The sequence below is a fragment of the Carassius carassius genome, chromosome 21 (genome assembly GCF_963082965.1).
Source record: "Carassius carassius chromosome 21, fCarCar2.1, whole genome shotgun sequence".
Classification (NCBI taxonomy): domain Eukaryota; kingdom Metazoa; phylum Chordata; class Actinopteri; order Cypriniformes; family Cyprinidae; genus Carassius; species Carassius carassius.
Genome location: NC_081775.1, coordinates 15822066 through 15835233, shown reverse-complemented (window position 1 = coordinate 15835233; position 13168 = coordinate 15822066). Strand labels below are relative to the sequence as shown.

Genomic DNA, 13168 nt, shown 5'->3' with positions numbered 1-13168 from the left:
AGAGAGTACATTACAATAAATGTTATTATTATTAAAAAATATGTTCAGGGTAGTGCTGAACAAGTATATGCTAATATTTTTTGAGAATGTAGTAATCACTTAACTCTAAAAAAAAAGTGCTGTCAAAAAATCAGACATTTGATAATTCCTCATCTCTGCAAGATCTCTTAAGAATTAAATAGAGAATAAAAAGCTAATAAACTCAATAACAACTTGCATCCTCGGGTCCTCTTAACCAAGAATTTAGCAGCACATCTAAATATTGTATATACCACATGACACAATCATTGAGGATATCAAATATATCAACAGTCATCAGTTGTTTTTGAAGCACAACAAATCTGCATGTTGTTAATGTTTGAAATTTGCAGCCTTATCTCATTACACTTCTACAACGAAGGCCCATATGCTTGGCCCAGAGTGAGTTGAAATATAAATAAGCGAGTTGATCTACACACATCTGATTTATTAGAGACACATTAGCATACACGCATGACTTTGACAGCACAGGCCTGAAGCGCTGCCAGTCCATTCTCTCCTCCATAAGACATCATCATGTCTTTGAAATTCCAGCCAAAACTGAAGAGTCATGTTTGCCAGACCCCCCTCACAAAAAAGTCCAGAAATATGGCCCTTGTCCGAAGCCATAACTCAAGACGATTACTTCTGTTCTCAATCAAAGCACAGCCTGTCCTCAGAACACCTCTGAAGAGACCTTAGTCAGGGCAGACAGCATATAAAAAGACACACGGACAGCCCGTTCAATAGGGTTTCCAGATTTCTGTCCCAAGGAATTTGCTTTAATGCAAAAACATATTTTAAATGCCGCATCATTTGAACATTTGAACACAGACACCCAGAAACACAACGCCACCACCCATCAAACACTCAATTGTGGAAAATATCCTAGGCAAATAATCTGTTTTATGAAGCATAGCTAGAGCATTTTCCTTAACATGCAACATCTGCTGCTTAGTAAACTCATGCACATTATGATCTCATATGGTGTTTAAAAACTCTATTAATCGCTTTGGACAATGCACTCTAATGGCAGTTCGTAACTAATAGTGGTGGATTTATATATTTTAATACAATCTGCTTAGCCCCCACTGTGGACCTTCATGCTTCATATTCATACTCATACAAAAAAAAAAAAACTAAAATAGTTGCATTTTCTAATGAAACTGGGTTGGCTTGGGAAGGACATGTTTTACAAGGCAACATGGAATAAGTAACAATTATTTTTTGCAAAAAAATAAATAAATAAATACCTTTTATGTCACAATAAGTTCTAGCACATCTTTGTTGGAACCTCTTTGGCACTGAATTACTAGCCCTTTCATTAATTTAATATATTATTTTAAAAATTAAAATGACACCATTGACTTGTTCTCCACATCACACTCCACCCACCCCCCCCCCCCCCACAAAAAACCATGCACTCCAAAGGCAATAAGACAATATTTTTATACATAGCTGTTAAATAATAGCTTAATAAACACTAAAAGAGTATATATTTAAACATAAAGCAAAAAAAAAAAAAAAAAAATTCTAACTTTAATCAAAGTGCTAAAGTCTGAGCTCCAACTTGTGCACAGCTACTGGGTCATTAACCCAAGTCATTCACTGCATCAGTGAAAGCCTATTACACAAATGTTATTCACCATAACATATCACTGTCTCCATCTCAATGATAAGCTACGTGCAGTGATGACATCCCATTTAGTTCATCATCCCATAAGCGCCACTGTATCCTGTCCCTGGACTTTGGACGACCACAGTCAATGTGTTTACTTTTTAAACAAAACCTATTTATTGAAGGATTGTTTGACTAGACCAAAGTAAAATGTTCTGTGTGCTCAAAGGTGAATAATCTTGACACAGGCCCAATGATTTTCCAATAATGACCTGGCACAGACATCTACAGTTTAAATCCAGGATTGATGAAAGCCCTTTGAAAATTGTCATTTTTAACATTTGCTACAATAACTTTAAAATAAATGAACAAATAAATACATGTCCATTTAGTCAAGTATTTATAAAAATGTACTCTTTAATATTCTTAAATAAACAAACTGATTAATGACACTATTCATTTTATTATTTATTCATTATTTGTTAATTGTATTATTAATTTAATAATTTACAACCAAAAATTATTTACCCCTAACCCATCTGTAATTTTTGCTGATGTACAGTATATTTACATATGCAAACAATCAAACAAATAGGGCAGACTAAATGCATAAACCACCTATAGTACAGTTGCCTCATTCTACCTCAGATAGACTGTAGGGCTCCACCATATTTCGAAATAAAATCAATATCACATATGGCTTTGTGTGACTGTCAAATGGCCCTGACAGCGACTTAATTAAATAAAGTTATGCATTTTCCAGCATGCCATTAAACACGTGTTGCTCATGATACAGTGATCACTGTTCAGTATCTGAGAATGGCTTGGTTCATTTACTACTTTTTATTTTACAGTATTATTACAATATATTTACTATTTTGTTTAATATTTTCATTTAATAATAATCTATAATCTACAACTACAATCTCAATTTTAACCTACAACCACCATCATGAAACCATCTCAATTATTATTCAATAGTGAGAATGTGGCATACGAAAGTGGAATATGACTTTTTTAAAAACAAACTGAAATGTTTTTTTAAAAGAGGTTTGAGGTGGTCCTTGTAAAAAGCAAACCCAAGTAAAAACACACCATTCCGTAAAATTTTTCCCAAAACTTTCTGATTCATCTTTCCCATTTACCGTATTTTCCGGACTATAAGTCGCACTTTTTTTTCATAGTTTGGCTGGTCCTGCGACTTATAGTTAGGTGCGACTTATTTATCAAAATTAAATACGGTAAATAAAAAATTAAATACGGTACAGCTATTCAATCATCTGATGAAAATTCCTGTTTTCATTCATATCGGAATATAATGCAGAAATACAAAATATCATATGTAAGTCTTTTTTTTTTCAATACTGATTTCAAATCAGACTGCTGTGGCAATGCAAAATGACCAATGTTTCTGACGTGGTTGTTAGTGCAGTACCTGGAGTGAACAGCTCAGATCTTGCAGACACCAGTCCGTTTCCACACAGCATGCCCAGGTAGAGCAGACTGAGTGAGAGAGAGTAAGCCATAGCTTCTGCTGTCTCCCTGAGCGAGGGAAAAAGAAAAATCATTATCAGTGGTGCTCCCAGATGACACCCCTCTGACAAATACTGAGCTGAAACCCCCCGAGAGCCCCATGGCCATTGCCATCTCCACAGCTTCTCCAATTCATTTCCTTACTCCTTCATGCCAAAATGCGTTGGCGGTTACCGCCATTAATTCTTAGCTGGTCTGTGCAAAACCCTATTCGAGGACACTAGACAATTAACAAGCAAACACAGCCTCTGAGCCCTGCAACACTCAGCACTTCCAGCCATACGTGGGCTTGTCATTATCTGTAGGTGACCAGGGGTCTTTAAAGCTTGCAGACAGCGCGGAGGATGTATTCACAAGCTAAGACTCTGCATTTATTGTGTTAAACTGGAGCTTCCATTATAAAATTGAAAAGAATTTAAACTGGCTTTGTATTGTCTACATTAGTGGTGGATGTTTGACAGAAATACTGTTGACAAGTTGCCATTATTCATACGGTGATTTATGTATGTGGGGGCGCTTTGTGATTTACTCGTTGTGCTTGGTTGAGTCTGTCGATGACCCTTCTCTATTTCCTCACCACTTTTGGGTCTTATCACAATAATATTCAATAGAAGAGATAATGGTTTGTCTGAAATGGCGATGACATTGTGACATAGTGAGAAATAACTGTCACAAGCAAGTAGTCTGAACAGGCTGTATCCAGCTAGCCGAAGAGTTAGGCTAAAAATAAGAACACTATATTTGTTTGGTCACCATCGCAAATCATAGAGAGGTCAGTGGCGCTTTGGTACGGATGAGTCTGATCTCAACAGTCCAACTAAGCCTGGAGATTTATATAGACAGCCTGATAGAAACGAAAACACTAATGATATGGTTTAAATGTGCGTCAAATATATGATATCAAATCAAATTTTAAGTAGACAATTAATAAATACAATCAGCCAATAAACATTGTTTAGACTGGCCTCGTCCTGATGCATTTCTGAATCTGGTTCGATTAGAGGAGTTCTGGGCTAAAACTTGGCTTTAAAGCTATTTTTCTTCTGCACTTGGCAATGGATTGTTGAAAGCAGCACCAGGCTATAATTTCCAAATGTGGGAAAATACGCGTTCAGCAAATAACTAGCTTTGCTGCATCTGACCTATAGCTTCACCTCATCTCGACATCTAATAATGCTAGAATAACAACATGCAGGTTTCATAACCCTGTCTTTTTGCATTGTGATATTTACAGTGTAAAATACTTTGGTATTTTGTATTTACATTCCCAAAAGCTAGCTAAAAAAATTTATGATTAACTATAATATATTTACTATTTAAGTCTGATACAGAGTCAACAAACACACCTAAAACTCGCCTTGATCGTCTCTATTCTTCTCAAGGAGATGGCCCTTCTCAGTCAGGCAGTGGAGAGGCCCCAATACTCAAAGGAATGCTGCTATCATACAGCAAGAGAGTGTAAAATACATTACACACCCATGTTGACAGGTCCAATGCTTATTAGCAGGTCTATGAGACTGTATTGCTTTTAGTTAAGTATAATTAAGTTCTATTATTAATAGGATAAAATAGTAAAACAGTGCTATAGAAGGAAGAGGACTGGTTGGAAATGTTTGAAAGGCTGTATTTATTTGATAAAAAACACAGTAATATTAATAAATAGTATTACAATATATTTTAAAATGTAATTTATTTCTGTGATGGAAAAGCTGATTTTCAGCAGTCATTACTCTAGTCTTCAGTGTCACATAATCCTTCAGAAATAAATCTAATATGCTGATAAGATGCGCAAAAATAAATAATTAAATAAATAAAATTATTCTTATTTTCAGTGTTGCTTAATATTTTTGTGGAATCTGTGATACATTTTCTTCAGGGTTCTTTGATGAATAGAAATTCAAAAGAACAGCATTTATATAAAATAGAAACCGTTTCTAACATTAAATTTATTAACTGTCACTTTTGATTAATTTAATGTGCCCTTGCTAAAAACTAAATAAATTAATAATAAAAAAATTGCACTGACCACAAATTTAACATTATATTATATTATATTATATTATATTATATTATATTATATTATATTATATTATACAGGTTATTTTATGAGGCATAGACTGCTGTCCCTCTTTTGAGTTTGCAGTCACATGTTTGGAGGTACTGGGAGGGCCAGTATGGTCCGGCCCCATGAAGGAGTTAAAGGGGCACGACAGTCTTCACAGAGGGCCTGATTGTCCAGACAGCCATGAGAGCGAGGAGGGGAGGAACCTCCCTTGAATCTGATTGGCGGAAAGAATTTCCCGCTTTCTGAGATATTCACTGATTTCTCAGCACTGCATGCATATTAGGCAATGCTTCTCACCCTTTAACCTCAAAAATGTGTCAGATGTTGATAATACAGCCCATCTATGAGTATGGACAACATTTAAATTTTTTGTAGGGGTCGAACGGTTCAACTTTTTCACGGTTGGGTTTGTATCACGGCTTTAGAGTCACAGTTTTGATACGGTTCGGTATGTGTTATGTTTATTGAAAAACTATACTTTCAAATAAAAATAAAGAAAATAAGAATATTCTATCTAATTACAAGCAACAGCACAAATAAATACAATAAAGATACAAATAAAATAAACAGTGATTTTTTTTTTTTTAGGTAGATCTAGCATTAGTTTTTAGGTAGCCTACAGAAATTGAATAAAGTATTATCAAATGTTAAACAGCATTGCATATTTGACTGTATACATGAAAGATTAATCTTTATTAAAGTTACATAAGCTATTCAATCAAGAGCAGTGAGTAATTTATTTGTTGTTGCTGTTCGATTAATATTAAGAAAGTGCTGTCACTTTCAGAGAATGCACTGATACAGTACGTTCAGCCGGATACGTCTGCTGTAAGATACTTACCAAGTTGGGGATTTTGACATCATTTTTGTGTGAATTTGTCAACTTAAACACAATACTTTAGAGAGAGCTTAATATTTGCTCGTGTTCTGAGACACGGTTTGCGGGATTCGGAAAAGAGCACGCACAAATCTTCTCACTGTTTGCGTGAGCTCGCGTCCTCTGGCTATTAAATGTTTCAACTAGCAAAGCTTAAATGAGTTTAGTTTATACACAGATATCAACGTTTGTTGTTCAGGTCTCACCTGTGTGCGTGCATTATCAACATCCGGGTGATGATGAAATAAATGCTTATTTTTCCAGCAAACGGCTTTCGCATTGAACAAGAGTGAATGGTAAGTCCATGTTTTTTTGTTTTTTTTATATCGCTGTTGTTGTAATGTTCTAGGACGCCAGAATGCACATCCATCAAAAAAAAAAAAAACTTTTTTTACGTGTTATTTATAAGAAACCATATTACAGATGCGTTGTCAGATTTAAGTTGAACCGCGGTCCCAGCGTGTGTGGAGAACTGTACGATTAGATTTTTCCCAACAAACCACCATTATTTTATTATTATTCTTTTTTTTTTTTGCTGCAATGTTTCTCTTTTAAATCCCTCATAAACATGTGTAGTATTGTATTTAGTTATGAGCTTTATGGGAATCCAAACACTTTTTTGTAACGCAGACACTTCCATATATATATCTGGGCATTATTGTAGGCTACAGTGCGTTGTGCAAATAAACAGGTCTGTTTTACATCAGTCACACTGTGTGGTTGAGCGGATGACAGCCCACAGTTTGTTCAGATTTATTTGTTGCTTAAAGCATTTGGAGCAAAACTTGATATAAAGAAAAAAAATATTGCCATCACTGGAGGGTTTCAACCAGTCCTTACCATTCCACACACAGATCACAAGACTCTTAAAACTATATAATTAAGGGAAATGATGCATCATTAACACTCTCAGACACATTACTCAAACAAATACAGAGATAGATAGATGGACGGACGGACGGACGGACGGACAGAAAGATAGATCTAATATAATATATAATCAAATTTCACTGTCTGTCAGAATTTTCATTATTTGCTGCCACAACTCTAATAAAAGGATCTGGTGCTGGCATCACTGATCTATATATATGACTATAATATCTATATTATAGATCAGTGGCTGGCCTGCATTTCTGCTAGCTGACCTTTTGTGTGGAAGAAAGGCCAGAAATCACCATTTTCACATCTTCACTTCATTTAGCTCACATTTGCAAACACAAACTTCTGAACTGTTGTAGCTTCCCTAAATGAACTACTAAGTTATCAGGTCTAGAACTCAGGCTAACAAGAAAGAGAGTATAATTCCTATTGGGCCAGCATCCAAGACTAAATAATAACATCCAAAATTAGCAGTGAGTGAGTAATACATGCAGAGTTCACCATTTGAAACCTGTTGATCTCTGCTATATAATAAAACGTCTGGAGTCACTGAGTCATACTCTGTTATGATGGTGTATTCCAAACAGGAAGTAATACTAAATCTGTGTGCGGTGATGTGCTCGGTCATAAACTGTTCTTAATGGCACCTATTTAGCAACTTTATATCAGCACTCAGACAATCAAGCAGAGATTTAATCTGAATGACTGAATCTATGTGCATTAAGACTAAAACCACTGTGCCTTTTTCCAGTTCTTCTGAGCTCAATCATGCTGTCAGCACATCTCTGATGTAAAACAAACATGTGGACATCACCTTTAGCAAACTGTGCTGAAACTACAGATGACATCAGTCCATTACCATGAATGTTGGGGTAACATGTTACACAATTAAATGTATTTGTATTAAATGTAAGTTACTTATCAAATTTACACCATACTATCCAAGTCACTTCAAAAGTTCAAAAGTTACACACATTCCATGTGCATTTATTTTATTTAGTGGCAAATATAAATAGAAAAAACACTCCCTTCCTATAAGAGTACATTAAACAAAGATTATTGGAATATATTTTACAAGAAAATAACACTTCTGTTGTAAAAAAAAAAAAATGCCTGAAGAACATTTTTACTGTAGAAGAGAGTATTAGTCAGCAGATAGTGTAACAATATGAATTTCTTTTTATGAGTAAAGCAATCCCGCAATGCATTTCTTTTAAAAGTAACACTGTATCTCCTATTTAAGTCCAATAAATTACACTAAATCATACACATTTAGTTCTACCGCTTTTTTAAAAAACTTTGTCAATGGTTTGGTTGGTCTTTAAAGAGACGAAAAAGAAAATTCTGTCATCATTTACTCACCCTCAATTTGTTCCAGACCTGTTTGAGTTTCTTTCGTCTGTTGAACATAAAAGAAGATATTTTGAAGAATGTAACGTGTTGGTCCCCATTGACTTCCATAGTATGGACAAAAATTATGGAAGTCAATGGGGTCCAGTAACTGGTTACATTCTTCAAAATATCTACTTTTATTATCTAGCTGAAGAAAAAACATTCATACAGGTTTGGAACAACTTGAGGGTAAATAAATGATGACAGAATTTTCTTTTTTTTTATCCTAATTATGGTGAAAATGTTGATTAACAATTGCCCTTCCAGTGGATCTCATCCACTGTATTTCTTGCAGCAGTGCAAACATTTTTGAATTTACTGTTGCAATCTAATTCTTGCTTAATCTTCATTGTTGCAGTGCTGTAGGTCTCACAGCATTCGGCTACTGCAGAAAAGAGGATATTAGACAGGATTCAACCTTTCCTATTCTGATTGATTTAGTCAGGAGACGATATGCACAGTTCAAAGGTCACATTCAGTCATCCCAGTTGCACAAGCAAGCAAACAGTGTGGTGAAACAAGCACAAAACCTTGTGTAAACCATTATACACGTATATGCATGTGCACAGAAAAAAAAACTGCATGTGCTGCAGTTTTGCTGGTGGAAAGGGGGTTTAACTTGGTTAGACAGGGGTTTAACACTTCACTGGACTATTCAAATAGAGATTAAAGTGGGCTTCTGCCAGCAGCAGTATATGAGAGTCTTTTCGCTTTGTGATGGCATTTAGTTCTGACTGGTGAGACCCGATCGTCTCTCCTGCTCCTATTTCACAAGGGCAGTGGAAAAGTCTGGGTCAGCAGAGCAGGCTGCTGGAGGGGGACGGAGCTACATTCTGCCAAACCATGTGTGTGTGTGTGTGTGTGAGGGGGAGAAATCTAAACTGACTCTAAACAAGAAAGAAAGAGAGATATCATGCTTCAAACACCTCTGGTAAACTGAGGTCAATCATGTTTGTGCAGAGAGCGTTTGGAAACCTGTTTGTGTTGCAAAGGTCTTCGAACGTCTAGACATTTTTCATAGAGAGTCAAAAGCTGGTGCACTGTCACATTAAACCTTCATACTCTGTTCTAATACAGAGTTTGACACTCAAGCCACATCTAAATACGTATGAATGTCTTTGCATTATACACTGCTGTTCAAAGGTTTGGGGGTGAGAAAGATTTGTTTACATTTTTTTTAAAGAAATGTATATCTTCTGTTCATCAACGATGCATTACACTAAAAAAGGCAGAAAGAAATTACAAAAGAATGAATGAATTCAAATAAATGATTTTAACTCTCTATTCATCTATCCACAAAAATATTAAGCAGCACCTCTGTTTTCAACATTGATAATAATACGAAATGTTTCCCAAACACCAAATCAGCATATTAGAATGATTTGTTTGTTACTTTAGTAAGTTTGTTAATTAATAAAACAATACGCCTACATGTGGCTGTTCGAATGTCACTATGTTTTTTGGTAATGTAATGAAGTACAGCTGTGGTTATTCTCTTAGAACACCTGTGTTAACTTGAGGAAAACAAACTTCCACTAAATAAGAATTTTGGAATATTGGCTCAAAAAAAATATATTTCTGAGAAAATCTGTTTACAGATGCCACTTGGTTTGATATTTTACATCCTGATATGCAGACATTTTAAGTGTGTCCTAAACGTGTGCAAATACTTATACAATATCTAAGCTAAATTGTAACTCTTCTACCATTGCCAGCAGCTTTATCTCCTCTCTGCATGTGTAAACTGTGATTCTGTTCCTGCAAGCCTGGTACACAAAAAGCAATTACCATCAGCACAAAAAAAAAATTAATTACAGACTAACATTAGGCTGAAACAAGTAATTCAGTTACTGACGGATGGCAACAATTTTATAATGAATTAGTTTAAACGAATAATGAATTTCAGGTTCAATAACTGCAGAAGGCATTTTGCAATTAGCATGTGAAAATCTACTAAACCCATAGAGGAAGCATTTCTCATCTAAACAGCAGCTAAACAGCATTAGGGAAGCATTTTGTGAGTGTAAACCAGTCAATCAAACATAACATAAGCTGCTCTGTGCATATTATGCCTTAAAAAATTAAACCTGTACAACCTGTAAGCTTTTCCACAACAAAGAACGGAAACGTCGGAAACAATCTAAGTAAACTGGGGTCTTGTCATATTGGCAAAAAGTTGCAAAAATAAAAATTATAAAGCAGTAGATTAACTTCAGAAAAATGTTTCATACATTTACATTTCAATTCAGGCAGTGTTTTAGGAATATGCAAATCTAAAACAAGTCCATGTGCTTCATTCACAGACTTGTTGCAATCGGGAACTCATGACCTTCTGTTTAAGCATCTGTGACATGGGAAATTGGATTGCAGTGCTCTTTACTTCTATTTGTTCAGGATTTTGAAGAATTGCACAGGTAATGTCATCATGGCTGCTTGGAAATATAAAATGCAGGGAGTCTGAGATTTGCAGTCTCATTTCAATGCCATTCCGGTCTGAGAGGTGGTCAGAATTATTTTTATTATTACTCCACACATTTTATGAGTTTTTAGACTTTTAAGCTTTGTTTTCTTCATCAATATTAAAATGCAAAGTGATTAAAAATTCACTGCAGCATTTTATTTGGGAATCATTGATTATGCAAACATTTTAAATTATGTTTTAAATTTTAGGAGGTTGATTTTTTTAGGAACACACATTTAAATATAAGCATGAATATATTATTAATACTGCTAAAGTAAATGTAGCTAATTAGTTACATTCAATTGTAACAGTTTAGAATTTTCTAAAGTTATTCATTTTAAAATATTCAGTGTTATCAAAAGTGCTTCATTTTATAAAATCTCATTTTACATTAGCACAAAAAATTTTTTTTTTTTTTTACAAAAGTAGGAGACACATTTGTCATAAGTAGGACGGGTAGGCTATATTTGTAGCAATAGCCAAAAATACATTGTTAATGTCACAAAATGTTAAGGATATTAAGTAAAGATCATATTTCATGTAGATATTCTGTACATTTCCTACTGTAAATATATAAAAACTTAATTTTTGATTAGTAATATGCAATGCTAAGAACGATTTTCTCTATATTTTGATTTTTTTCACCCTCAGATTCCAGATTTTCAAATAATTGCAGAAAGCTTATTTATTCAGCTTTCAGATAATGTATAAATCTCAATTTATGACCTGAAGTGCCCTAAAGTGTGTCAAACATGCGGAAAACACCTGAATGACAGATGCCATGTGCACAAATCCAGCTGTCATGCAAATTCATAACACGCATAAACAGCAAATGAGTCCATGAATTCCCGCTCTGTTTAACTTGTTAGTCTGGCCTTGATTTAACGAGAGCAATAAATATTTTTCAAACACTTTTCGCAGCAGATAAGCCACCTGAGGCCCCTTATAAACATTACTGAGAAGTGCGTAAAATACATTTCTGCCTTATTTCCACTGTGCAGAACAAAGCTTAGACGACAGATCAACATCAAATGAAAAAGAAAAAGATTACTTACAATCAAAATACTTCCAAACTGCACACTCAGCGCGCAAAAGTGCTCGATTTCGCAAACTGTTTACTGCCCTGTGCTCCACGAGCTTTGCACACCCCTTTAAACCAACGTATACCCCAATTACAGTAAAACACTTAAAATACAGATGTTTAAATGTATATCATGCAAAGAATACTTGATAAGAAGACTCACTCAGCTCCAGAGAAGTTGTCCGCGAGAAAACTGTTGCAAGTTTTTACTTTCTCAACAGTTCGTTCATCCGGATCAACAGACTTGCGTGTTGTGGGTCTCTCGGTGTTCTCCCCTTTTTAACGATCAAACTCAAAAATCACCCGAACATCGTTTCGGGAAAACAGCTGAACGCGTTGCAGGGTTTTTAGGTATAACGTGCTGAAAACCGTTGACAGGGATTTGTTCAGAGGGAGTGGGGGGCACAGCGCGCATCCTGAAGGGTCTCACGTTGACTGCGTAGCACTTCAAGTCTTCAGATTCACATATTTACTGGTCTCTCGCAGTGTCACTGGCTCGCGCCCCCTGTCGACAGATATTCCAGTCCTGGCGCGTGCTGCGAAATACAGCGCTCTCCCGCGCAAAATCCAAAACACTCATGTCGCATATACTCGAGTGAGTTTAATGAGAATAGATCACTCGCGGAGAGTTTGTTTTTGTTGTTTTTAAAAGTCAGCACTGGTCACTTTTTGTCGTATTTGGCCAGTTTAGAGAGCCAGAGTTTTTGAGGGAGACTATTTTGGTTACTTACTTGGGAAAGAGCAGACTGCTTATTCAACCAGTTTTTAAAAGAAAGCCAGCTCAGGGCACTCCTACTACAGTTTTTCCAGCTGCTTATGCACAAAATCTTAACTTGTCACATAATTTCTGAAACCTGACACTCAAACACCAGAACAACACACCAAATCTGCAAAAACATACTCTAATTCTCGGCCTTTGAATAAGTTTTCAATTTTATAAGACACTTTTTGCAAAACACAACACACAATTCTCTATGTAACACAAAAATCTGGTATTGCAAATGTTTGCTTTTGAGTTTTGTTTATGATTTTTTGACTGGAGTGATTCATTTAGCAAGGGATGTGAGGCATTTTGCATTTTGTGTGTGCAGTTCTTGGATTTGCGTGTAAAGTTTGGAAAAAAAGAGGCAAACTTACCCACATTTGTTTAGCTCTTTGTAAACAAACAAAACAAAAATTGGCTGCAAACTATGGCCCCAAAACATCGATTTTTCTTTTTGTCAAAGATCATTATAAGTAATAAA

At 35.3% G+C, this 13168-nt stretch overlaps 1 protein-coding gene across 1 annotated transcript in view; it reads right to left on the bottom strand.

Annotated features, from left to right (window-relative positions):
* ghra (growth hormone receptor a) overlaps positions 1-12393 on the bottom strand; it is a 38874-nt gene extending 26481 nt beyond the window's left edge. Inside the window, exons 1-2 of the mRNA XM_059503471.1 lie at positions 12088-12393; positions 3072-3178 (exon numbers count right to left, since the gene is read on the bottom strand). Of these exons, the coding sequence (XP_059359454.1) occupies positions 3072-3162 (91 nt within the window). The 5' untranslated portion in view covers positions 3163-3178; positions 12088-12393. The remainder of the gene's footprint in view (positions 1-3071; positions 3179-12087) is intronic.
* Between the last annotated feature and the right edge of the window lie 775 nt (positions 12394-13168).